At 37.7% G+C, this 24,079-nt stretch overlaps 4 protein-coding genes across 4 annotated transcripts; all 4 read left to right on the top strand.

Moving 5' to 3' along the window:
• The first annotated feature begins 687 nt into the window (after positions 1-687).
• On the top strand, positions 688-2,785 carry LOC118490288. Its single transcript, XM_035987814.1, has 9 exons — positions 688-840; positions 934-1,201; positions 1,312-1,423; positions 1,525-1,652; positions 1,907-1,941; positions 2,140-2,348; positions 2,455-2,581; positions 2,691-2,718; positions 2,760-2,785. Exons 1-9 carry the CDS (start codon positions 688-690, stop codon positions 2,783-2,785), a joined length of 1,086 nt encoding a protein of 361 aa, XP_035843707.1.
• A 287-nt stretch (positions 2,786-3,072) lies between these two features.
• LOC118490287 lies at positions 3,073-6,938 on the top strand. The gene is made up of 6 exons (XM_035987813.1): positions 3,073-3,324; positions 4,221-4,293; positions 5,348-5,608; positions 5,694-5,951; positions 6,056-6,494; positions 6,602-6,938. The coding sequence occupies exons 1-6, from the start codon at positions 3,073-3,075 to the stop codon at positions 6,936-6,938; spliced, it is 1,620 nt and encodes a 539-aa protein (XP_035843706.1).
• Positions 6,939-7,078: 140 nt separating this feature from the next.
• Positions 7,079-9,585, top strand: LOC118490286. The gene is made up of 4 exons (XM_035987812.1): positions 7,079-7,475; positions 7,583-7,807; positions 8,097-8,801; positions 8,930-9,585. Exons 1-4 carry the CDS (start codon positions 7,079-7,081, stop codon positions 9,583-9,585), a joined length of 1,983 nt encoding a protein of 660 aa, XP_035843705.1.
• A 105-nt stretch (positions 9,586-9,690) lies between these two features.
• LOC118490284 (ATP-dependent DNA helicase PIF1-like) lies at positions 9,691-10,575 on the top strand. The gene has a single exon (XM_035987810.1). The coding sequence runs from the start codon at positions 9,691-9,693 to the stop codon at positions 10,573-10,575; it is 885 nt and encodes a 294-aa protein (XP_035843703.1).
• Positions 10,576-24,079: the final 13,504 nt, after the last annotated feature.

Below are 24,079 nucleotides of genomic sequence, written 5' to 3'. Positions count from 1 at the left end.
TGAAGTTTGTGTTTTCGAATTAAAAAAAGAAAGTTTCATATGAATTATAATCAAAATTCTTAATGTTGTTTTATTTATTTTTGGAAAGTAAAAACAGATTTTAAAAGTTTAATATGGAAGGTTTTTATGATCCGGCGGTTGACCGGTTATTCTTTTTTTGTAATCAATGATTTTAAAAATCCATTAAAATCATGCCACATTTAATTAATCCATTAACTTTATTTAAAAAATCAAATTAAACCAAAATATTACATTAATATACTACCAAATCATATCATAATTTTAAGTAAATCTTAAATTATTAAATTTTCATTATTATCATATCCAACGTAATTTAAAACAATTATTAAGTTTAAAAAATGTTTGAAAAGTTCAAGTAAATATCTCTAAAATTTATATGCATTTGTAGTTTTTTAATAAAGTTAGTTTTCTATTAATAATAGTATATAATTACGGTAAATATTTAAAAATTTTCAAATTTACAGAAATTTTTAGAAATTGTAATAAAGTTAATCCATTTCTATAAACAACTCATTATAATTACGGTAATTATTTATTCTATTAATAAATTTAATTTTCAAGTTTACATAAATAATTTAACTGATTTCTTATATATATTTACTTACTAATTACAATTTCTTTCATCCTCAAAACAGTTTCATCATATTCTGGTCCTATTTCATCGAAATGGATGAAAATAATGTGAGTATGTTAAACAATCTTGATTGGAGATCAAAGTTGTTTACCATAAAGGTCAAAGTTTTAAGACTTTGGATGCGTGTGAATCCAAAGAGAGAAGGCGAAATACTTGCTATTGAAATGGTGGTGATGGATGAGCAGGTTAGAGTTTGAATATCATTTTTATTTAAAAAAATTACTTTACTTTATTTGTTATATTTATGTTAACGAATTTTATTTATTTTTTTTTATTAGGGGACGAAGATGCAGGCTACTGTTTGGAACAAGTTTATGAAAAAACATGAAATTTTGCTTCAAGGTAATGAGTCTTATTACATTTATAAATCTCAACTTTTTGTGATTAAGTCAAATTTCAAACACTTTGACAAGCAACATGCTATTAACTTAAACTTTGATACGTTTGTTAAAAAGTGTGAGAATTTTGATGGAAGTGTGTACGGTATCCGTTTAGCATCTTTTGAGTCCATTAAAGCCGGTGAAGTCGATGTCAACTATCGAGTTGGTTTGTACTTCATCATATATAACAACCACATCGGAAATTAATATAATATATAAATATATTTCTTTTAGAAAATGTTTGCTTTTGTGCTGAGTGTATTTGGTTTTGATCAGTTTTTTTTACAGATTTCATTGGATATGTAGATGAATGGTCTGAACCTGAGGCGACGAAAACGAACATGGGAAAAGATAGCAAATACATGAACTTGCAATTGCTGGATGAAGAGTCTATTTATTGATTTACCTAATTTTAATTCATTGAAACTTTACTATTGTATATTTTTCTTTCATGATATACTCTTATTTTTAAAATTTCTATTTATGTAGGGGTATCAAGTTAAACTGCACCTTATGGGACGAGTACTGTGATGAGATGTTTGGCTACATACAGAGCCATAAAGAGGAAGTGCATGTTGTTCTTCTTGTGCAGTTTGGTAGTTTCAACAAGTATAAAGGTATTTGTTGTTTATAATCTTTGTTAATTTTACATACTTTTTTCTATGATTTTTAAAATTCAATATCTATTAACTGATATTAACTTTTTTACTCATGGAAGACAACGCTCTCTAATACTTTCCATATAATAAGACTGTTTATCAATGCTGACATAGAGGAGATTCGGTCATTCAAAACCAAGTAAATATGGTTTTAATTAATATTAACTACTTATAGATGTTAAATTTTTCATTTCTTATTTTATTGTAAACAGGTTTGTGGAGAAGATATGTAAAACAGCCTGTAATGGTTAGAAATCAATTGGTTCATCTGGAATCATCAGTGTTGCGGATGACTTTTTAGTTAAGCATCCTTTTCCAACTTCCGTGATATTACTCTGTTTGAACAGGTATGTATCTAATTTTAAGTATTTTAAATAAATACATTAAAGACACTATTTTTATCAATTTATACTTACAATCTCTATTTTCCTACATTTAATTTTAGCCATGTGAGGTCATAGTTGTTGGTACGGTCTTGGGTATTGATGATAAAGATGACTGGTATTATCTCGGTTGTGAAGAGTGCAACCGAAAGGTGGAAACAACTTTGGTCATAGATGAGGCTGAAGACGGTGCTGAGGAACCCAAGGTTAAGCAGGTTTTGGTTTGCTCAAATCCTGAATGTCCTAAAGAGGTTGTCGGTGTGACACCAATGTAAGTTAATTTTATTTGTTGTTAATTTATAATCGTTTTGCTTATATTACTCTACTTTACCAATGTTAATTGAATTTATGTTGTGAACTACTTTTTGTCCATTTAGTTTTAGGATTCCGATCAGAGTACAGGATTCTGCAGCTATTGCGTCATTGACTTTATTTGACCGTGAAGCCAGAAAAATGTTTGGCATGACTGCAATTCAGTTGCTTGAGAAGTCAAAAGTGGAACAGGTAAATTATTTTACATCAGTTTTATTTTAAGTTGTTATATATGGTACATATTAGTAATGTCGATATATGATATTTATGTTTTCAATAAATTTTAATTCACGTATTATAGGCATCTTCGGAAGAGAAAACTATGCCCTGTCAGTTTAAAATTTTGAATGATAAAAAGTATGCTTTCAAGATTCAAGTTGGTCAATTCAATATTGACAACCATACTGATGGTTATGTTGTTCATAAGTTGGTGAATGATCCAGCCATTATTGAATCTTTGGAGAGCCGAATTCCAGCTGATCAGGTTAAATCATACCAACCTTTTAATTAAAGACATGTTAAAAAATTTATTATTTGTGTTGTCTCTAGCCTTATTATTTTATGAATTGCAGGGTGTGGACGAGCCGGATGCTGATGTTTCACTTAGCGATTTATCAACTCAGAATCCTTTTGCTCTAAAGGTATGAAATATAACTTAATTTCATAAAATACCAAATTTTGAAATGATTTTTTTTTTTTTAGTTTCTAATGTTGAATATATCATACAGGAGGCTGTGGATTCTATTGGGGATAGCTTCACACCCGATTGCACATCTAAAGATTGTTCAAAGACTTCGTCTGCGGAATTGAAGCGTAACCTTGCGGACGTTTATGAAGTTGAAGAAACCACGTCTCTATCATCAACGAAGGTTAAAAAGACTGGTGACGCAGATGTCGCAATTGATGGTGAGGAAACCATCATGCTGGTTCCAAAGGTTGAAAAGTAGTTCATGTTTGAAGTATGTGTTTCAAAAACAATTTGGCTGTTTTCCGTTTTTTGATGCGTTGGTTTGGTTTGGATGATTGATTGGTTTGGATATTTTTGTTATGGTTGGTTGTTTTGTTGGTTGGTTTTTGGACAAATTACTGTTTGTTTTTTGAATATTGGATATGAGTTATAATCCTTTAAGGTTTATATTTTGGTTAATTTATGTTTGTTTTATTATTTTGCAAATTTGTCAAGTTTTATTATATAGACAAAAAATGATTATCCAGGTATAAATTTTGTGTTTTACAAAGTATTATTGTTAAAAGTATTGTTGCTTTGGTTTTATTTTGAAATAGCCATTACACGAATTGAACTAATTTAAATACTGTATTAATTATATAAATAGTAAAACTATATTTTTAAGAATCCTCAATATTTTCAAACTTATAATATGAGATTATAAAAAAACCGCCAATTTTTAAATAATTTACCAACAAATAAAATTGGTAAGAATTTGTTTCCTTTTTTAAATTATATAACCGAAAATCTTTAATTTTCCAGAATAAAATCAGCGAAATATTTATAGATTTACCTCCAAATTTTTATGATTTAAATTGTTTCCTTTCTAAAACTTATAACCGATTTTTTTTTAAATTTTAAACTTTCCTTTTTTACAATACACTCCATCACTATAAGAACCTCTCTTCTTATTTCATAATACACACACTCAATGTTTTAGTCTAAAACAAAACACTCCATCACAACATTCACGCATTTTTGAAGTTCGAGGTTTCGTAATTTCTCATACACGTAAGTGTTATCTTTCTGTATTATACTTATACATTTAAGTTATTCGAATACCTATCTTGATTCATTTGCATGTTCTATATGATATAATATTAGGATATGCCTAAACGTGCAAAGCCTCAAACGTTACCTTCATTTCCACTTCCTACTGCTGCCCAACTTTCGAATAGTACGCATTTTATTCTTATTTCTGTTTACAAATATAATAAAAAATCGTATAATATCTAAATATGTTACGTACCGTTAATTTTACTTAAATTGTTTTAAGTGGTGTTGGTAGAAGTCCTTTGTTTAACATTATGAATGGTAATGTTTCCAATTTTGTAGACATGAACTAATTTTTTTTTTTATAAATTGTTTTATTTTTTATATGCATTTTATTTTTCAGTTGATCCTAATCAAGTTGAGCGTCAAGCTATGTTGAACGTAGAAAATTAAAGAAACTATATTTGGATAATAAAAGACTTAAAGCAAATAATAAATCTTCGAGTTCGCAAAACGTCATTCGGCCATCCAACATTTCAGCATCTGATACAAATGATTGCCGTGTCGTAACACCAATTCGATCATCCTCTTATATCAATACCATGGATATACGTATTTTGCCAACCACACCTTTAACAAGTCTGTACGATGCGTATACATCAGGTTGGTCTTATTTAACTACATATATAAATTGTGTTTATTATTAATATGACTTTCTTTTGCTTAAAATAACTAATTATATAATGCATAAACATCTTTCGTACCATAATTTGATCTTTTTTGTTGCAGTTCAATATAGAAGAAGTCCATTAGCTAATATTACAAATGGTAAATTCTATTATTTTTTACGAATGAATACAATTTTTCATTTCTAGTTTGATATTTTATGGACATGCCTCCTTTTTTTTCAGTTTGTCATAATCATGTTAAGCATCAAGAAGCTGTTGAACGGAAAAAAAAATTAGGAAAGTATATTCGGATAACAAAAGTCGTGATGCCAATAATAAATCTTCCACTTCATAGAACATTATTCGGTCAACCAACGTTTCACTATCTAATACTAACGAATGTCGTGTCGTAACACCAATTCGTTCATCTTCCACTTCACAGAACGTGATTCGGTCAACCAACGGTGCAGTTGAATCTGGAGGAATTCCTTTGTCTGACATTACAAATAGATAGGTTTAAAATTTTTAATGTATAATTTGATTTTTTATGGATATCCATATTTTTTTCAGTTGCTCCTAATGATGTTGATCATCAACAATCAGCTGAACGAAGAAAATTTAGGAAGTCACATTTAGATAATAAAAGAAGTAATGTGAATAACAAATCTTCCACTTCAAAAAATGTTACGCGGTCATCCAACGTTACAACCTCCACTACAATTGGATGCCCGATCGTAACACCAATTCGTTCATCGTCTTATATGAATACCATCGATCGACGTTTTTGGCCAACCACACCTTCAACAAGTCCGTATGAAGCATCTACTTCAGGTTGGTGGTATTTTTTAACGGACTTCAGATTTTTATTATTATGATTTTGACATTTTTATTTTATTTCCTTGATATCAATGTATAGGTGTCAAAGACAATGTGAATATTTATATGAGTCCATGTTTTACATTCCAAATAAATAGAACTTCATCAACTCCACATTCAATAAATCAACCTTCGCTCTCAAGTGAAAGATCAAATTTTAAGACGATACATAGAGGTAAAGAAAGGTTGTCTAATAAAGGTCGCTGCGTATATCCTATTCCAATGGTTGACTTATCTTCCAACGATCCTATTATTCCTCAACAATTAGCTGAAGATCCATATAAAGGAATTTCTAATAGTAAGTAGCTTACACACTCACTACTTTAAATTTCATTTGAAGAACCTCATTATATTATTTTTGTAACAATGATCACAATTGATATTTATATTTTTGTATAATAGATTATTTGGATCATGGAGATCAAGTAGTTGTATGTGGCGTATGTAACGCTAAGCTGTGGAAATTTGAAGCCGGAAAAGGAAGGGTTTACTTAGGAAGAACAAGTTACACGCTTTGTTATGGTTATGGAAAAGTACATCTTCCAGATTTTAAAGAGACGTGTGAGGAATATCATAATCTTTTCAAGAGTTTAGACGCAAAAAGCAAGCATTTCTTACTGAATATTCGTCGTTTTAATTCTATGTTTGCCTTCACTTCAATGGGTGGTAAAGTTGATTCAAAAATAAATAGAGGAAATGCTCCGTATGTATACCGAATTAGTGGCGAGAATTATCATTCATTGGGAAGTCTTCTTCCTAAAGAAGGTGATGAACCAAAATTTAAGCAGCTTTACATTTACGACACAGATAATGAAGTATGTAATCGGAAAACCGTACTTAGGTATCCCTTCAAACCATTTCATTATTTCTTTGTTTGATTTATTATTGGTTTTATGTTATATAAACACTTACTGATACTTTCGCTTTTGTCTTACAATTGAATTACAGTAACTTAAAGAAAGCAGCTTCTGCAACTTCTAATTTGCTTGACACTGAACTCATACAGTGTCTTAAGGTGGTTTTAGATTCAAATAATCAGCTGGTGAAACTTATAGGCGTGTACGATGGTCGTACATACAACCTACCAACATCGTCCGAAGTTGCTGCGCTTATAGTTGGAGACATTGAAGATGCTCTTGATAATCGTGATGTAGTTGTTGAGTCAAAGAAAGATGGTCTACAGCGTATTAGCGAGCTTCATCCATCGTATCTCGCTCTTCAGTGTCCACTGCTTTTCCCTTTTGGTAAAGATGGTTACCGAATTGATATTCTTCATAGAGAATGAAGGCCATCAAAGAAGAAGAAAGAGTCAAAATGTACAATGTGAGAGTATTTTGCTTACCATGTTCAAGATAGAGTCAATCATTTCTCTTTGATTCTCAATGCTCGAAGACTTTTCAACAGTTCTTGGTTGACGTGTATACGATGATTGAAAGTGAACGATTACTATTCATACGTCTACAGCAAAGTAATCTGAGATCTGAGATATATGAGAACCTTAAGAAGCTTGGACAAAATGGTAATCCAGATATGTCAAATGTTGGAACACGCGTACTACTACCGTCTTCGTTTACCGGAGGATCGCGTTATATGAGGGAGAATTATTATGATGCGATGGCCATTTGTAAATGGTTTGGTTACCCCGATTTCTTCATTACGATAACTTGTAATCCGAAATGGCCAGAGATTAAACGATTTCTGAAGGACAAGAACATTAATCCGGAGGATAGACCGGACATTCTATGTCGATTGTTCAAAATTAAGCTTGACGCAATAAAAAAAGACTTGCGAGAGAAATCTTTATTCGGCAATGCATCGGCAGGTAAGCATCCATTTAATTGAATTACTTTATTATAGTTTTTTTGGTCTGCTACGTTGATAACCATAATTTAAAAAATTAGTATTTTAATATTAATTATCCTATTGCAGTTGTGTATACGATAGAGTTTCAGAAACGAGGTCTACCTCATGCCCATATCTATCTGTTCTTAAATGACGAAAGCAAGCTTCCTTCGGTTGACCATGTTGACAACTTTATTTCTGCTGAGATACCTGACAAAAACTTAGATCCAGATCTGTATAATCTTGTCAGCGATTACATGATTCACGGTCCTTGTGGTGTTGCAAAACCAAATTGTCCGTGTATGGTAGAAGGTACCTGTTCGAAGAAATTTCCAAAAAAAGTTCTCTAAGCAGACTACTCTAGATTCGAATGGTTATCCGGTATATAGACGAGCAGATTCAGGATTTTTTGTTGAGAAATCTGGTATTCAGCTTGATAACAAAAGCGTGGTTCCGTATAGCAAAACCCTTTTGAGACGTTATCAGGCACACATTAACGTCGAATGGTGTAACCAGGCTGCGTCCATAAAGTATTTGTTTAAAATACATTAACAAAGGACCAGATAGGGCAGAATTTGGTTTTGTACAAATGCCGATGAAGGTCAGCTTGAAGATAGTAAAGATGAAATCAAAGAGTATTACGATTACAGATTTCTATCGGCTTGCGAAGCTACATGGCGCATCTTTTCATTTGATGTTCATTACCGGTATCCATCCGTAATCAGGCTTCCGTTTCATCTACCAGATAAACAAAACGTTGTATACGGCCCTGATGACGATCTTGATAGTGTTCTTCATAAACCATCTGTTGCTTCTACGATGTTTTTGGGGTGGATGGAAAAGAACCAAAAAGATCCGTTGGCTCGCAGCCTTACTTACGTTGAGTTCCCTACTAAATTTGTTTGGAAGCTGAAGGAAAGGGTATGGGATAAGCGGATAATAGGCAAAACCATTGGTCGAAGTCACTGTGTTAATCCTTCTATGGGCGGGGCTTACTTTTTAAGAATCCTTCTTAATAAGGTAAAAGGGCCTAAGTCTTTTGAAGAGATTCGTACTGTGAATGGACAAGTCTTCCCAACATTTAGAGATGCGTGCTACGCTATAGGCCTTTTAGACGACGACAAGGAGTATATAGAAGCTATCAATGAGGCATACTACATAGGTTCAGGATACTATCTTCGTAATCTGTTTGCTACAATGTTGGCGTCTAATACATTATCAAGGCCGGAACATGTTTGGGAAAACACATGGGAGTACCTTTCGGATGGTATTTTATACAATCGCCAAAAGCTTTTGAGGATCAAAGGTACGCGAATTGTTATTTAATATTTTCACAGTTATGTCTTATATATAAGTGTTTCGGATGGTATGAAATTCATTTTTTATTTATAAGAATTTTAATAATTCAATAATTTTTTCATATAATTGTAATAGGTTTATCTCTTCCAGAAGAACAAATAAGGAACGTAACGTTGCTGGAAATTAAGCGTTACTTATTACATAACAACTCAAGTTTAAGACGGTTTCCGTCTATACCTCAACCCGACAGTGAGTCAATATATTCAGCAGACAACCATTTAATTGCTGATGAGCTTGGGTACGATGTACGCGCTACTGCCATCGAGTTTAATAATAATTTAAGAAGCCTAACCGATGAGCAGCGTTTAGTGTTTGATGAGATAATTGCAGCAGTTAATAGTAATGCTGGTGGTGTGTTCTTCGTCTATGGCTACAGAGGGACTGGTAAGACGTTTTTGTGGAAGACATTATCTGCATCCATTAGATGTAAAGGATATATTGTACTAAATGTTGCATCAAGTGGTATCGTATCTCTTTTGTTACCCGGTGGACGTACTGCACATTCAAGGTTTCATATACCTTTGAATTTAACAGAATGCTCGATGTGTTTTATTAAACCGGACGATGACGTTGCTGATTTATTAAGGAAAACGAAATTGATAATTTGGGATGAAGCACCGATGAATCCTAAACATGCATTTGAAGCACTTGAACGAACAATGAAAGATATCTTCAAATGTGAGATGACCATTGGTGGTAAAGTTATGGTGTTCGGTGGTGACTTTAGATAGATACTTCCGGTTGTACCAAATGGCAGTAGGCGAGAAATCGTTAATGCTTCAATCACTTCGTTGTATATTTGGAGTAGTTGCAAGGTCCTTACGTTAACAAAAAACATGAGGTTAACCGTAGGAGCGAACGCATCTGATATAGAAGAGATTAAAGCTTTTGCGAATTGGTTACTCAAGTTGGGGGAGGGAAAAATTGGTGGCATTGACGATTGTGAGGTGGTTATAGATATTCCTGAAGATTTGTTAATCAAGTGCTCTGAGGATCCTATGTTAGATCTGATCGACTTTGTATATCCTTCACTTCTCCAACTGTACAAAGATAAAGATTATTTTGCTGAAAGAGCTATACTAGCACCAACAAACGAGGTTGTTCAAGAAATTAATGAAAGATTGCTTGCTTCGTTTCCTGGCGATGAAGTGGAGTATCTGAGTTCTGATAGTATTTGTCAAACTGATCAAGCAAAGAACGAAGCACATGCGAGACTATATTCTCCTGATGTTCTGAATGGTCTTAAAATTTCTGGTCTGCCTAATCATCAATTAGTCCTTAAAGTTGGTGTACGTGTAATGTTGCTTCGTAATATTGATCAACAAAATGGTTTATGCAACGGTACGAGACTACGGATTACTAAACTTTATAAACGTGTTATAGAGGCTGAGATTATATCCGGCGGAAACATAGGGACCAGAACGTTTATTCCACGAATCAGCTTGACACCGTCGGATAAAATAATTCATATCAAGTTTCAACGACGACAATTCCCCTTAAATGTATGTTTTGCAATGACTGTAAATAAAAGTCAAGGACAGTCTCTATCAAGGGTTGGACTGTATTTGAAATATCCAGTTTTCTCACATGGTCAGCTTTATGTTGCGTTATCAAGAGTTAAAAGCAGAGCCGGTGTGAAGTTACTTATACTAGACAAAGATGGGAATGTAACGAGTAAAACAACAAATGTAGTCTACAAGGAAGTTTTTTCCGGCATTTGAATAGTTTTCTATTTTTTTCTTCCAATGTATGTATTTGTACACAACATTTCATTTCAAAGTAAATAATATGGTTTTGGTTGAAGCCCGCGTATTACGCGGGCATTAACCTAGTGTGTATATATATATATGTTCATGCTTGGTGATGTAATATAATTATTTGGCTAAGTGTTGGACTATATGAAGTTTGCATGGCTTGCATGAAAATTGCTAAGTAGTGTGACACCTCACCCGATAAGGATGCTTTATGACACAATTGATACATAAAGTGCTTATCTTATTGATAATAAATGTATTGTACAATTGTTGGAAACTCTACTACAACATCTAATCAAAGTCTAGCCTGACGTAACAACACTTCCAACAGATCACACTGATCACTAATCCGAGCCCGACATACATGACTTCCACCAGATCACACAAGTCTGGGATACAGTATTCCACCGGCCACACAGGTTCGGGATAACCAACACGTACAAAACTAACCATCATTACCTGTGACACATGCTTAAAAGACGTCAGCTATTGCCAGTAAGTTCATGAATATACACAAGTTATAAATCACATTATTTCACCATCACTTTGTACCCGCCCATATCATCATAAACGAAAGTCAACACGTGACACATCATCATACAATTAATGCCCTCTACACCACAGGTGTAAACCAGACAAATCCCGTCGTAGCGGCACGTATAAGGGACCACAAATATCGTGTGTATGAGTGCACAGGGTATGTACATGCGTAAAAGAGTCATGCCATATTATTACAATTTAGGACAAGCATGTTCACATATTGAAAGCATTCATAAAACTCACATGTCACACCCCAACCGATGGCGGAATCATCGGGGCATGGCACTGAGCGAAACAGATTGTTCAGAAGTTTCCATAACAACTATCTATATTATCCAGTTAGATACGTCCCATACCGTATCCCGAATAAACAAATACATTATTACAGATAACATCCAAACAAGTAGTTCTGTTCCGACAACTCAGATTTAAGTTAATACAAAACATAAATATTGTTCAAATGCTCCTAAAGACCCAGCCTGACAAGATCTACAGACAACTATGCCCTAGTTGCTCGTTCCTGACAGACAACTATTTGTTGGGGGCCTCTAAAGCTTTATTCTAGCTTCACTTCCCTAGCAAGCAATTATCCTAAACACCTGTCACATACGTTAAAATAATGTCAATACATAGAATGTAAAGGTGATCATACAAGTTTAATAATAGCATATAGAGTTCGAATAGTTTACGCATAACCAGCACATACACAGAGGGAAATGATGCATGTTAATTATCGACATGGACCTATCGATACCAACGACTGCGGGTTGACTGTCCGAGACAGTTCGCAATACATGATTACCACCGTAATCCATGCAAGTAATTATCCTTAACAACCCCCGTGTGAACAGGTGCTGAGTCCAAACTATAGTAGTACGTTGCTAAGGCAGGTAGACAGCATTCCACGTGTAAACATAACAACAAGCATTCATTTAGTCACGTAATAAATGCAATCGGTTAGCGTTCAAATAGTTTGAATAGTGTGTTCGATTGTGATTTTGATAAGTAACGTATGTAACACCCAAAAGTGCTAAAGCAAAAAGGGTTCGAGTATACTCATAGTGACTGATTATGGATTGAAGAGAGCGCTAAGAGTAGGGTTAGCCTGAATAGTTCGATAGCACAATAATGAGTAACGCGGGAATGCTTAACAAGTGTAAATTGATCGAATAGCCTGGTCGATCGATGTCACACCCCGATTTCCACGTGTCTCACCAGTGGGCCCGGTGGGGGATTACCGTGACGATGTTGGCAACAATATAGTCAAACCACACAATTATATAAATGCACAGCGGAAGCTTAAGATAAATATATAAACTTCAACCTCTGGTTGTAATATCAAATGTATTACAGAAGTTGAATATATCCACAGCGGATCAAAAATCATAAATATTGTTCATTCAGATGCAGCATCGAGTTTGCGAGACTATGTACGATGCTTAGGACGCCTATACCAGCCCATTTCGTATAGTACCTGCACTTAATCTTTTTGGGGAAAATACGTCAGTTTACACTGGTAAATACATTCAACTGACACATTTGAAAATGTTTATTTAAAATTGATTTGAATGCACAAGGCACAAACTCTTTTATAACTTGGGAAAATTATTAGAATCTTGTGAACGTTTTACATGTTCTTTTATGCGTTCAGTAGCCCGGGTCGTGCCGGGTTAAAGATTTATAGACACACCACATTGCGTAAAACCGTAGTATAAAAACCAACGGCTACGTCTTTTAATTTAATGTCGACAATATATACCGGGTGTACGCCTACACCGGGATGTCGATGGTCGTGGCCATTTCGTAAAATGATGCCAAGGATATCCGGGACAACGGTCATTAAACCCCCCAAAGGCTTTTAAGAAACAAAACTGTTTAAATGAGCCGATCATATTATTTAATTAACCACCTAAGCGATGGAAGAATATAATGCTCAATCAAGCGGTATTAATATACCGTAACCCAAGCCCATATAGGGGAAATAAGTTAAAGTATTTACCTTTGCAAGTATATTTCCTTAATTTGGATTAAATCACCGATAGCTTTTACTGGGGCTCCTAATCTGGAACGAAGGTTTTAATCAATCTCTTAGAATCCTAACGAGTCGTTATAATGGCCGTGGCCTAGACCGGTTGGTTCCGATATGTGAATACGGTTTAATCGCGTGAAAAGGCGAAAACCGAGAATGGAGTGCGATTCTGACCCAACAAGTTCAGAGACTTGTTTTATATAGGCCTAAGGTTCACACTCTGGATTTTGGGGTTCAAATAATATAATTTGACCCGTATCGGCCAAATTCTGAAAACTAGTTTCATAAGCCGAACCGTGCGCGCAATAGGCGAAACGGTTAACCATGAGAATCTTACGCTTATTTCCTAAGTCAATATGCCTTAAAGAGGTTGTGGTATCAGTAGGATACCTTCCGTGATGCCCGTAACGAGTTTAAGTTAATATTACGCCCCGTAGGGGTTTTCCGGTCATTTTAAAGGCTTTTAAAGAGCTTTTCAAGTTCTACAGGAAATCTGAGTTTCCCGAACAGTTTATAAAGCTTAAAATACTTTATTTATTATTTAAAATCAGTAGCAACTGGAATCGGGTCAAAAGACCTTGTAGAACTCATATTTTGGCCGAAAAGGGCATATTCGGTATTTACCGAACCGTAGCCATAACCGCAGGTTATGAGCGAGGTAAAAATTATTAAAAATCTTTAAAATTCCCAAAATATTATTTTAATACAGTGGGTAAAAGTTTTGGTGACGAAATCTTGGTTTAGATAGGTGTTATGCTAATTGCGCCGTTAATTACTAAAGTTTACTTTAAATGCGCCATTTAGCATAACTCTCATTCTAGACCTCGGATTGACGTGAAACTTTAAGGACATGCTTATAATTTAATAAGCAAGGTTCTGGTCCATTCACGTGTCCGAAATACTCGTTTTATTTTCAAAATGGCGTTACGGTCAACTTTTAGGCGATTAACGGAAATGCGTAAAAGACTCGGGTAACTCATGAACCGATCACAGAGGTTTGCACCATCATGTAACCTGGTCCTAAGAGAGTCCTAAGGTATGTCTATACCTCACTAAAACGGGTCAGAACTGAAGTCAATGCAAAAGTCAAACTTTTGCGACATTCGGCTCCGAACCGGTTCAATATAGCAAATGATCGATTCAAACGAGCGTAAACAAGTTTATATACTTAATATCATATTTTATGAGTGTCAAAACAGGTTTCTTAGTATGTACATTACAGGTTACGCATAAATCGCTAAAATAGCTTTCTGTTGACTTTTTAAGTGCGCGTTTGACTCGATATTTGTCATAGTTAGAGTGGTGATCAGGGGGAACCCTTTTAGAGGTTTATTACCCACATAAATACCAACTCAAAACCACTTTTGATTCGTCATAAGACTGAACCATTTGCAAGTTATTGTAATGACAACCGTTAGTTACGACGGTAGTGTTTATAAGCTATAACTATGAAAATGCAAGACCAAATTGGTTATGAACGACTTACAGAAGTGGTATCTTGCTTAGAGAGCAGTAGAGAATGCTAGAGAGCCCTTTGGAATGATCAGATAGAAGAGTTTGAAGTGTGGTGAACTTATGAGCCAAGAGTGGCTATTTATAGTGTTCAAAAGACTTCAAGATCATCACAACTCAGTCTACATTTGATCATGGATCATGGGCAGGTGTCCCTAAGTGATATGGGTCGAGTAGGGGGCACCCATGCCTCATTTATTGGTTCTTGGTCGTTCATAATGCTCAAAAGGCAAGAAACTACAAAGTTTCTGCATCTGGGCGTCCCACGCGGCCCGCATGGGAGTTCCATGCACTTTTAATGCGGGTCGCCTGAGATTCATATATCAGACGCGTAAAAGAGGAGGCTCGCGGCCCGCCTCAACTTATCCCTAACCTTCACGTGGGTCGCGAGAGGTTGAAATTTCAGAAATTTTAAATCTTTTGAAATGATTATCAGAATCTGGTAATTAATAACGAAATCTTTCGTAATGATTTGCCTGACCTTTCGGTTTTGAAGGGGTAACTTTGCGGTTTGGCCCTCGGTTAATTACAACTAAGGACCTCGTGTTATTTACCCGCGTTATTAAATCCCCGGTTAGTTTATTAATTATTCAGAAAGACTTAACTTTTATTATTGACGCTTTTAACCCTTCTTCTACGAATTCGATCGTAACTTTCTCGTTTCATAACGAAACTTCGCGAAATTTATATATTATATTTTAGTGAGTGTATAATACCGTTACAAGCCTTGGGAACGTCAAAGGGTCACTCAGAGGTATAATTAAACATGTTGACACAGTTAACCCCTGTAGCTCGTAATCTCTCACTTTCTTCTGCGTTTCGCTCCCGTACGATCTATGATTCATTCGTTCGAAGGTTCAAGCATTATTTAGGGTTACTATACAGTATATTTACCCTTGTTGACATTTATAACCCTCGAATTTACATACTTTCAAGGTTTGTCAAAATTAGTCCTTTATTTAATATCAATGCCACGTGTAAACAAATGACACGTGTTAGCACATTATTGGACACAAAAATTCGAGGTGTTACATCCTCACCCCCTTAAAATAAATCTCGACCCGAGATTTACTCAAATAAATAGGGGTACTTTTCTTTCATTGTGTCTTCGACTTCCCACGTATATTCGGGACCTCTACGAGCATCCCATTTGACCTTTACAATCGGTACGTGTTTTCTTCGAAGCTTCTTCACCTGTCGATCTTCAATCGACAAAGGTTTTTCTATAAATTTTAAGCTCTCATCTATATGCACATCTGTGTGTGGAATCACCAATGATTCATCGGCGAAGCACTTTTTGAGATTGCAGATGTGGAACACATTGTGAATTCCACTGAGCTCTTCAGGCAAGTTCAACTTATAGGCGACTGACCCGACCCGTTCAATGACCTCAAAAGGTCCTATGTATCTCGGACTCAGTTTGCCTTTCTTGCCGAAACGCATCACCCCTTTCCAGGGTGATACCTTAAGCAACACTTTTTCACCTACTTCGAAGTGAAGATCCTTACGTTTTGGATCAGCGTAGCTTTTCTGCCTATCACGGGCAGCCTTGAGACGTTCCCGGATCTGGACAATCTTGTCCGTTGTCTGGAAAACAATCTCTGGTCCTGATAATTGGACCTCTCCTACTTCTGCCCAACAAACAGGCGATCTACATTTCCTACCGTATAATGCCTCGAAAGGCGCAGCCTTTATGCTGGTGTGGTAGCTATTATTGTAGGAGAATTCGATCAGGGGTAGATTCTTATCCCAGTTGCCGCCTAAATCGATTGCACATGCACGAAGCATGTCTTCTAGCGTTTTTATGGTACGCTCACTTTGACCGTCCGTCTGTGGATGGTAAGCCATACTAAAGTTTAAACGCGTGCCCAAAGATTGCTGGAAACTCTTCCAGAAATGAGACGTGTACCTGGTATCCCTGTCCGAGATAATAGTCACAGGTATGCCGTGTAAGGCTACAATCTTATCAACATAAAGTTGGGCTAACATATCGGAGCTATACGTCTCCTTGATGGGTAGAAAATGAGCTGATTTAGTCAGCCTATCGACTATGACCCATATTGTATCGTTTCCTTTCCTGGTTTTGGGTAACTTGGTTATGAAGTCCATAGTTACGCATTCCCACTTCCACTCGGGAAGTTCAGGCTGTTGTAGCAAGCCAGACGGCTTTTGGTGCTCGGCTTTGACTTGAGCACAAGTCAAGCACTTTGCTACATGGGCGGCTACAGACTTTTTCAAGCCTATCCACCAATAATTTGCCTTTAAGTCTTGGTACATTTTGTCTGCACCAGGATGGACAGTATTTGGAACTATGGGCTTCCTGGAGGATAACATCTCGTAGTCCTCCATAGATCGGAACCCATATACGTCCGTTCAGTCTAAGGATTCCATCCTTGCTAAGAGTCAACTGCTCCTCAGTTACTCCTAACTTTTCATTAGGATAATTAGCTTCCAACACAACCTCTCGCTGTGCAGCTAAAATCCTTTCAATTAAATTGTTCTTGACTTCAATGCTCTTGGCATTGATCCGAATAGGTTTTACCCTTTCTTTCCTGCTTAAGGCATCAGCGACTACATTCGCTTTGCCGGGATGGTACCTGATCTCGCAATCATAGTCATTCAAGGTCTCCATCCAACGGCGCTGTCTCATGTTCAACTCTTTCTGGTTGAACAGGTGCTGGAGGCTTTTGTGATCAGAATAAATCACAAATTTAATACCATAAAGGTAGTGCCTCCACAATTTCAGTGCAAATACAACGGCACCCAACTCCAAATCATGGGTGGTGTAATTCTTTTCGTGCACTTTTAATTGTCTTGAAGCATAGGCAATCACCTTGCCCTTCTGCAGAAGCACACACCCCATGCCTGTGTGTGATGCATCGCAGTAAACTACGAATTCTTCTGTACCCTCAGGTAAGGTTAACACGGGTGCGTTGCTTAGCTTTTGCTTCAGTATTTCGAAGGACTCTTGCTGCTTTGGGCCCCAAATAAACTTTTCTTTCTTCTTGGTTAGGGAAGTCAAGGGCGCAGCAATCCTCGAAAAATTTTCAATAAACCTCCGGTAGTACCCTGCTAATCCTAGGAAACTACGAATTTCGGTAGGTGTCTTTGGCTCTTGCCAGTTCATGACTGCCTCTACCTTAGCGGGATCCACTTGGATACCACGCTTACTTACAACGTGACCTAGAAACCGAACCTCTCTTAGCCAGAATTCACATTTGGAGAATTTGGCGTAGAGTTTCTCACGCTGTAGTAATTCGAGAATGCAACGGAGGTGCTTCTCGTGGTCAGCTTGGTTCTTGGAATATATAAGGATATCGTCGATGAAGACTATGACAAATTTGTCCAAATACGGCTTTGCAAACGCGATTCATGAGATCCATGAACGCAGCCGGTGCATTTGTGAGCCCAAAAGGCATCACCAGGAACTCGTAATGACCGTAGCGAGTCCTAAATGCTGTCTTATGTACATCCTCATCTCTGACCCTTAGCTGATGATAGCCCGACCTCAAGTCGATCTTTGAGAAATAGCTTGCTCCTTGCAGCTGGTCGAACAGATCATCGATCCTTGGCAAAGGATATCTGTTCTTTATGGTAACTTTATTTAGCTCTCGATAGTCGATGCACAACCGCATCGATCCGTCCTTTTTCTTTACAAATAGGACTGGTGCTCCCCAGGGAGATGAACTAGGTCTGATAAAACCTTTCGTCAGCAGTTCATCCAACTGGGTCCTCAGTTCTTTCATTTCCGTTGGAGCTAGCCTGTAAGGCGCTCTTGCTATCGGAGCCGCTCCAGGGATGATGTCTATTCTGAACTCCACTTGTCTATCTGGTGGCAAACCAGGTAGTTCTTCAGGAAAAACTTCGGGGTATTCAGAAATGACAGGAAGATCCTCGATCTTCGGCTTAGGTTCTTCTATTATCACCTGAGCCATGTAAATTACGCAGCCTCTGTTTAAACACCTTGAAGCTTTGAGCATAGATACGTCCTCGGGTAACCCGTACTGCGTATCTCCTCGAATGGTAAGAGATTCACCACTCGGAGTCTTTAAAACTATATGCCTTTTGCCGCAAATGATTTGGGCCTGATTACGGGATAACCAGTCCATGCCTAGGACTATGTCGAAACCCGCTAGTTTGAAGGGAAGTAGAGATAGAGGAAAAAAATGGTTCCTAATGGACATTTCACATCCTTCTAGAACAGTTGAGACGGTTTCTATCGTGCCGTCTGCTAACTCTACTTCGTATTTCATATCAAGGGTTTTGATAGGCATATTTAGTAGTTGGCAAAATTTCTGGTCTACAAAGGATTTATCGGCGCCAGAATCGAATAGTACTCTTGCAAATATATTATTTACGAGAAAAGTACCTGTAAGCACATTGTCGTTCTGAACCGCTTCCTTTGCATCCATGCGAAAAACCCTCGCATTTGACTTCTTTGTCTCCTCCGCCTTCTTGGCGTTCTTAGGGCAGTTACTCTTGATATGCCCCTTTTCGTTACAACCATAGCAGGTTGCATCCTTGATCTTTTTGCATTCCACAGTCTTATGATCCTTGGACTTGCATAGTCCACAGGAAGGAGTCTTTGATTGCGACTGTGAGTTCGATGCAAATCTACATTTCCCAGAGTGGGGTTTCTTGCAGATTTTGCAGTTGGGCCTTTCGCCAGCTTGCCCATCTTTCTTTGCCTCCGACCCCTTTTTACCATCACCGTTTCCACGGTGCTTTTTCCCTGACCTCCGCGAGGCATCATCTTCACGTTTCCTCTTCTCAGCCTCCTTGCTCCTTAGTGTCCTCAGACGGACAACATCTAAAGTTAGAGACAAGGAGAGGTCAGTAACTGACCTGAAGGTCGTCGGCCGAGAGGCCTTTACGCTAGCCTTTATTGCAGGCTCTAATCCCCCAATGAAACGGGCGATTCTTCTGGGTTCTGGTGTCACAAAGTATGGGACCAGGCGAGACATCGTATTGAAGCTCGTCAAATATGCCTGGCAGTCCAGGTTCGTCATTACCAGTGACACGAAGTCAGCCTCGATCTTCTCAACCTCATGCTGAGGGCAGTAGTTTTCCTTAATGAGAGCAATAAATTCCTCCCATGTCATCTTGTACAAAGCAGACTTACCCGATGCCTGCACCAACGCTCTCCACCATGCCAGGGCCTCGCCCTTAAATGACAGGGACACATACTTCACCACATCCCTCTCTGCACACCCGCTGATGTCCACAATAGTGTCTATCTCATCTAGCCAGGTGATACAATCAACAGCACCTTTCTCCCGTGTAAATTCCCGGGGCTTACAAGATACAAAGTATTTGTAAGTGCAACCCTTAGCATTGGATGCATCAGTATATTCTCTATCGCGTTGAACGCTGTTCTCAGTGGACGAGTGTTTATCGTCATCTTTCTTGGGTTGAGAGGGTGGTTTGGAGTGTGTCTTGGGTTTAGAGGGTGGTTTTGATACAGTTCTGCCTTGAGACTCAGTATATTGACGATCAAGAGCTGCCTGAACAGCATTGTCAATCAGAGCCTTCAGCTGTGCGCCTGTCAGATGCACTGGCGTATTGTCGTAGTCATCTTCATTTGTATGGCTGTTATCTCCATTGGGATCCGCCATTGTAACTTGAATCTGTTACAGAAGATAACAAAATTTTATTCAAGAGATTATTATATAATTGTCTTTTATGACAATTTGTCAACCATGGTACAGAGACCATATTTGGTTAACTTATTATTTCATTACATATTAGGATTTGAATATATCCTATTTCAGCTATATAAATAGTATTGGCGGCATAAAGCCTAATCACGAGGATGTTTTATAATTTTAGCCGAGATTTCAGAGAATCAAAGGCATAGAGATTTGAACCGTGGTTCTTTTATCTCTTTCTGACAGGGAGTCATAGACCACCACTGCCTTTTGTCGTTATAAGACAATTATTACGGCCCATAGGCACTACACCTCTAATGGATGTTTTAATATGGTTGGCCCGTAGGCACTACATCTCTAATGGATGTTTTAATACGGTTGGCCCGTAGGCACTACATCACTAATGGATGTTTCTAATAATACTGGCCCGTAGGCACTACATCACTAATGGATGTTTTAATAATATTGGCCCGTAGACACTACATCACTAATGGATGTTTTAATAAGATTGATCACCTTCATTGGTGATTTAACCCACGATTTATAAATCATTTAGTTGGGTTTTGAAATCCTTAAAGGATTATTGTATAAGAATGACGTGCGTGATTTTAACGAATCACATCTGCCATGATTGTTAACATGCGTACAGAGGTTAACAGGGAATCAGAATCTTTTCAATTAGGTCGTACCATCTTGACTGGATCTTAAAAGACACCAAGCTAGGTTTCACCTTTTAAGATTCTTTATCTAGGCAGATCAATATAAAAGGAATGGTTTTGATTTATTTTATACATATTAAAACAAAACTCATAACATACATTCCATAATCTCAAATACAATTACATATTGCCCTAAACGGGTCTTTCAAATAGTACTTACCTCCTTAGAGGTATAAAATAAGTGACAAGTCCACGCAGGGACTAACATAAGATAAATGTCCATGCAAGGACTTAAAAGATAAGTCCACGTAGGGACTGAAATACGATAAGTGTCCACGCAGGGACTTATTTCAAAGTAGAAATTACATTAGTACAACTATTAAGGGCTAGTGGTCACGTTTCTTCTTTTTGCCCTTTAGTAGGTTCGCCAAGCCTTTGAGAAATCCTCGGTGGCTTTTCTTCTCTTCCTCGAACTCTCTCTCCACACGATCTAGTCGATGGAGTATTTCTTCCTGTTCAGGAGGAGAGAAACGTGGTTGTGGTGCTTGATGCGGAACTGGAGGTCTGGGAGGTATTGGATACCCATGAGCTGAGTAGTCCGGTGGTCCCATGTTTCCATGTGCTCCGTCAGCGTAGCACGCATTATATCTTGCCGACACCACGTATGGGTCGCGCTCCTAGCCGTAGTTGTATTGTGCTTGTGATGGTTCGAACGGGTTGTAAGCCGTTGGACCCGTGTAAGCAGGTATGGGTTGGTCATACCCAAATGGTGGCGAATTTTGTGCAGCTGGTGCGGAGTTCGCCTCCTGTATAGGACTTGAAGGTCCTTCTTCTTGTAGTGGCAGATAGTGGCTACTACTAGAATCTCGAGGAGTGCTGAAGTGGATACCCCCTCCTCCTCGTGTAGACATACGAGCATTTGTCCTCCTACGCCTTGGCGGATCAGGTATTACTGGTTGCGCCGGTGGCGGAGGTGGTGGCGTAACTGCCACAAAGCGTGAATCCTCAGAGGGATCCTGTGGATGTCGCGGTTGTTGTGATGTCTGTTGAGGTGGCGTGTAGTACCACTCATGTCGGTCAAACAACGCTTGGAAACTGTCTGGCCCCTGATAGGGTGTGCCATGGAAGGATGACCCATCAGAGACTTCTATCGGATGCGTGGGCGTACCACGCGCAGGTTCAGTTGGATCAGTATCTTCATCCATATGGTCTTCGGAGAAGTGATCTTGTGGCCCTAATGGAACAAAACCTGAAGGTTCCTGTATGTAGTCAGCTGGATTAAACTGACCTATGTAGTAGGGAGTAGGGTCGTCGTAATTTCGGTGCGATACCGAACGTTGTAGAGGTATGAAGGAAGGTTGTGGGTTGTTGGGATCATTCTCTGAGTTTGGTCCAAAGGAGTGCCGATAAGATGGCGTCGAGCTGTGTGAGGTGGAATGCCTCGCGGGTTCGTAGAGATCTCTTCGTCGTTGTGGTTCTTCGCTCCTTGTCATTGAAGGATGTCTTGTACCTGATGGTCCAGCTTCGTTATCGTGATGTGTCACGATATCTCCTCTGCCTCTTCTTCCCCTTCCTCTTCCTCGGAATATAACAGGTGGCATTTTCCTGCTTTATAAAACTTTAAATTCCAATAATAAAAGAAAAAGACAAAATTGGAATAACAATTCGAATTTGTCCTAAGTTCTTGTCTAGACTCAAGTATGTGTAATTGTGTCATTGAGATTAAACACAATAGGATAGTGTTTAATTCACTCAATGTCTGCTCTGATACCAACCTGTCACACCCCGATTTCCACGTGTCTCACCAGTGGGCCCGGTGGGGGATTACCGTTACGATGTTGGCAACAATATAGTCAAACCACACAATTATATAAATGCACAGCGGAAGCTTAAGATAAATATATAAACTTCAACCTCTGGTTGTAATATCAAATGTATTACAGAAGTTGAATATATCCACAGCGGATCAAAAATCATAAATATTGTTCATTCAGATGCAGCATCGAGTTTGCGAGACTATGTACGATGCTTAGGACGCCTATACCAGCCCATTTCGTATAGTACCTGCACTTAATCTTTTTGGGGAAAATACGTCAGTTTACACTGGTAAATACATTCAACTGACACATTTGAAAATGTTTATTTAAAATTGATTTGAATGCACAAGGCACAAACTCTTTTATAACTTGGGAAAATTATTAGAATCTTGTGAACGTTTTACATGTTCTTTTATGCGTTCAGTAGCCCGGGTCGTGCCGGGTTAAAGATTTATAGACACACCACATTGCGTAAAACCGTAGTATAAAAACCAACGGCTACGTCTTTTAATTTAATGTCGACAATATATACCGGGTGTACGCCTACACCGGGATGTCGATGGTCGTGGCCATTTCGTAAAATGATGCAAAGGATATCCGGGACAACGGTCATTAAACCCCCAAAGGCTTTTAAGAAACAAAACTGTTTAAATGAGCCGATCATATTATTTAATTAACCACCTAAGCGATGGAAGAATATAATGCTCAATCAAGCGGTATTAATATACCGTAACCCAAGCCCATATAGGGGAAATAAGTTAAAGTATTTACCTTTGCAAGTATATTTCCTTAATTTGGATTAAATCACCGATAGCTTTTACTGGGGCTCCTAATCTGGAACGAAGGTTTTAATTAATCTCTTAGAATCCTAACGAGTCGTTATAATGGCCATAGCCTAGACCGATTGGTTCCGATATGTGAATACGGTTTAATCGCGTGAAAAGGCGAAAACCGAGAATGGAGTGCGATTCTGACCCAACAAGTTCAGAGACTTGTTTTATATAGGCCTAAGGTTCACACTCTGGATTTTGGGGTTCAAATAATATAATTTGACCCGTATCGGCCAAATTATGAAAACTAGTTTCATAAGCCGAACCGTGCGCGCAATAGGCGAAACGGTTAACCATGAGAGTCTTACGCTTATTTCCTAAGTCAATATGCCTTAAAGAGGTTGTGGTATCAGTAGGATACCTTCCGTGATGCCCGTAACGAGTTTAAGTTAATATTACGCCCCGTAGGGGTTTTCCGGTCATTTTAAAGGCTTTT

The sequence above is a fragment of the Helianthus annuus genome, chromosome 1 (assembly GCF_002127325.2).
Source record: "Helianthus annuus cultivar XRQ/B chromosome 1, HanXRQr2.0-SUNRISE, whole genome shotgun sequence".
Classification (NCBI taxonomy): domain Eukaryota; kingdom Viridiplantae; phylum Streptophyta; class Magnoliopsida; order Asterales; family Asteraceae; genus Helianthus; species Helianthus annuus.
This window is presented reverse-complemented; position numbering and strand designations above follow the sequence as displayed.

Bases quoted from the DNA above. Each gene is read 5' to 3' on its own strand.
- LOC118490286 (XM_035987812.1), top strand. From the start codon at position 7,079: ATGATTGAAAGTGAACGATTACTATTCATACGTCTACAGCAAAGTAAT. The intron at 7,808-8,096 runs GTACCTGTTCGA...ATGCCGATGAAG, and splicing joins TTGTCCGTGTATGGTAGAAG to GTCAGCTTGAAGATAGTAAA. The intron at 8,802-8,929 runs GTACGCGAATTG...TAATTGTAATAG, and splicing joins AAAGCTTTTGAGGATCAAAG to GTTTATCTCTTCCAGAAGAA.
- LOC118490288 (XM_035987814.1), top strand. From the start codon at position 688: ATGGATGAAAATAATGTGAGTATGTTAAACAATCTTGATTGGAGATCA. The intron at 1,424-1,524 runs GTCTATTTATTG...CTATTTATGTAG, and splicing joins TTGCAATTGCTGGATGAAGA to GGGTATCAAGTTAAACTGCA. The intron at 1,653-1,906 runs GTATTTGTTGTT...TATTGTAAACAG, and splicing joins TAGTTTCAACAAGTATAAAG to GTTTGTGGAGAAGATATGTA.
- LOC118490287 (XM_035987813.1), top strand. From the start codon at position 3,073: ATGATTTTTTTTTTTTTAGTTTCTAATGTTGAATATATCATACAGGAG. The intron at 3,325-4,220 runs GTTGAAAAGTAG...ATATAATATTAG, and splicing joins CCATCATGCTGGTTCCAAAG to GATATGCCTAAACGTGCAAA. The intron at 4,294-5,347 runs GTACGCATTTTA...TATTTTTTTCAG, and splicing joins TGCTGCCCAACTTTCGAATA to TTGCTCCTAATGATGTTGAT.
- LOC118490284 (XM_035987810.1), top strand. From the start codon at position 9,691: ATGAGGTTAACCGTAGGAGCGAACGCATCTGATATAGAAGAGATTAAA.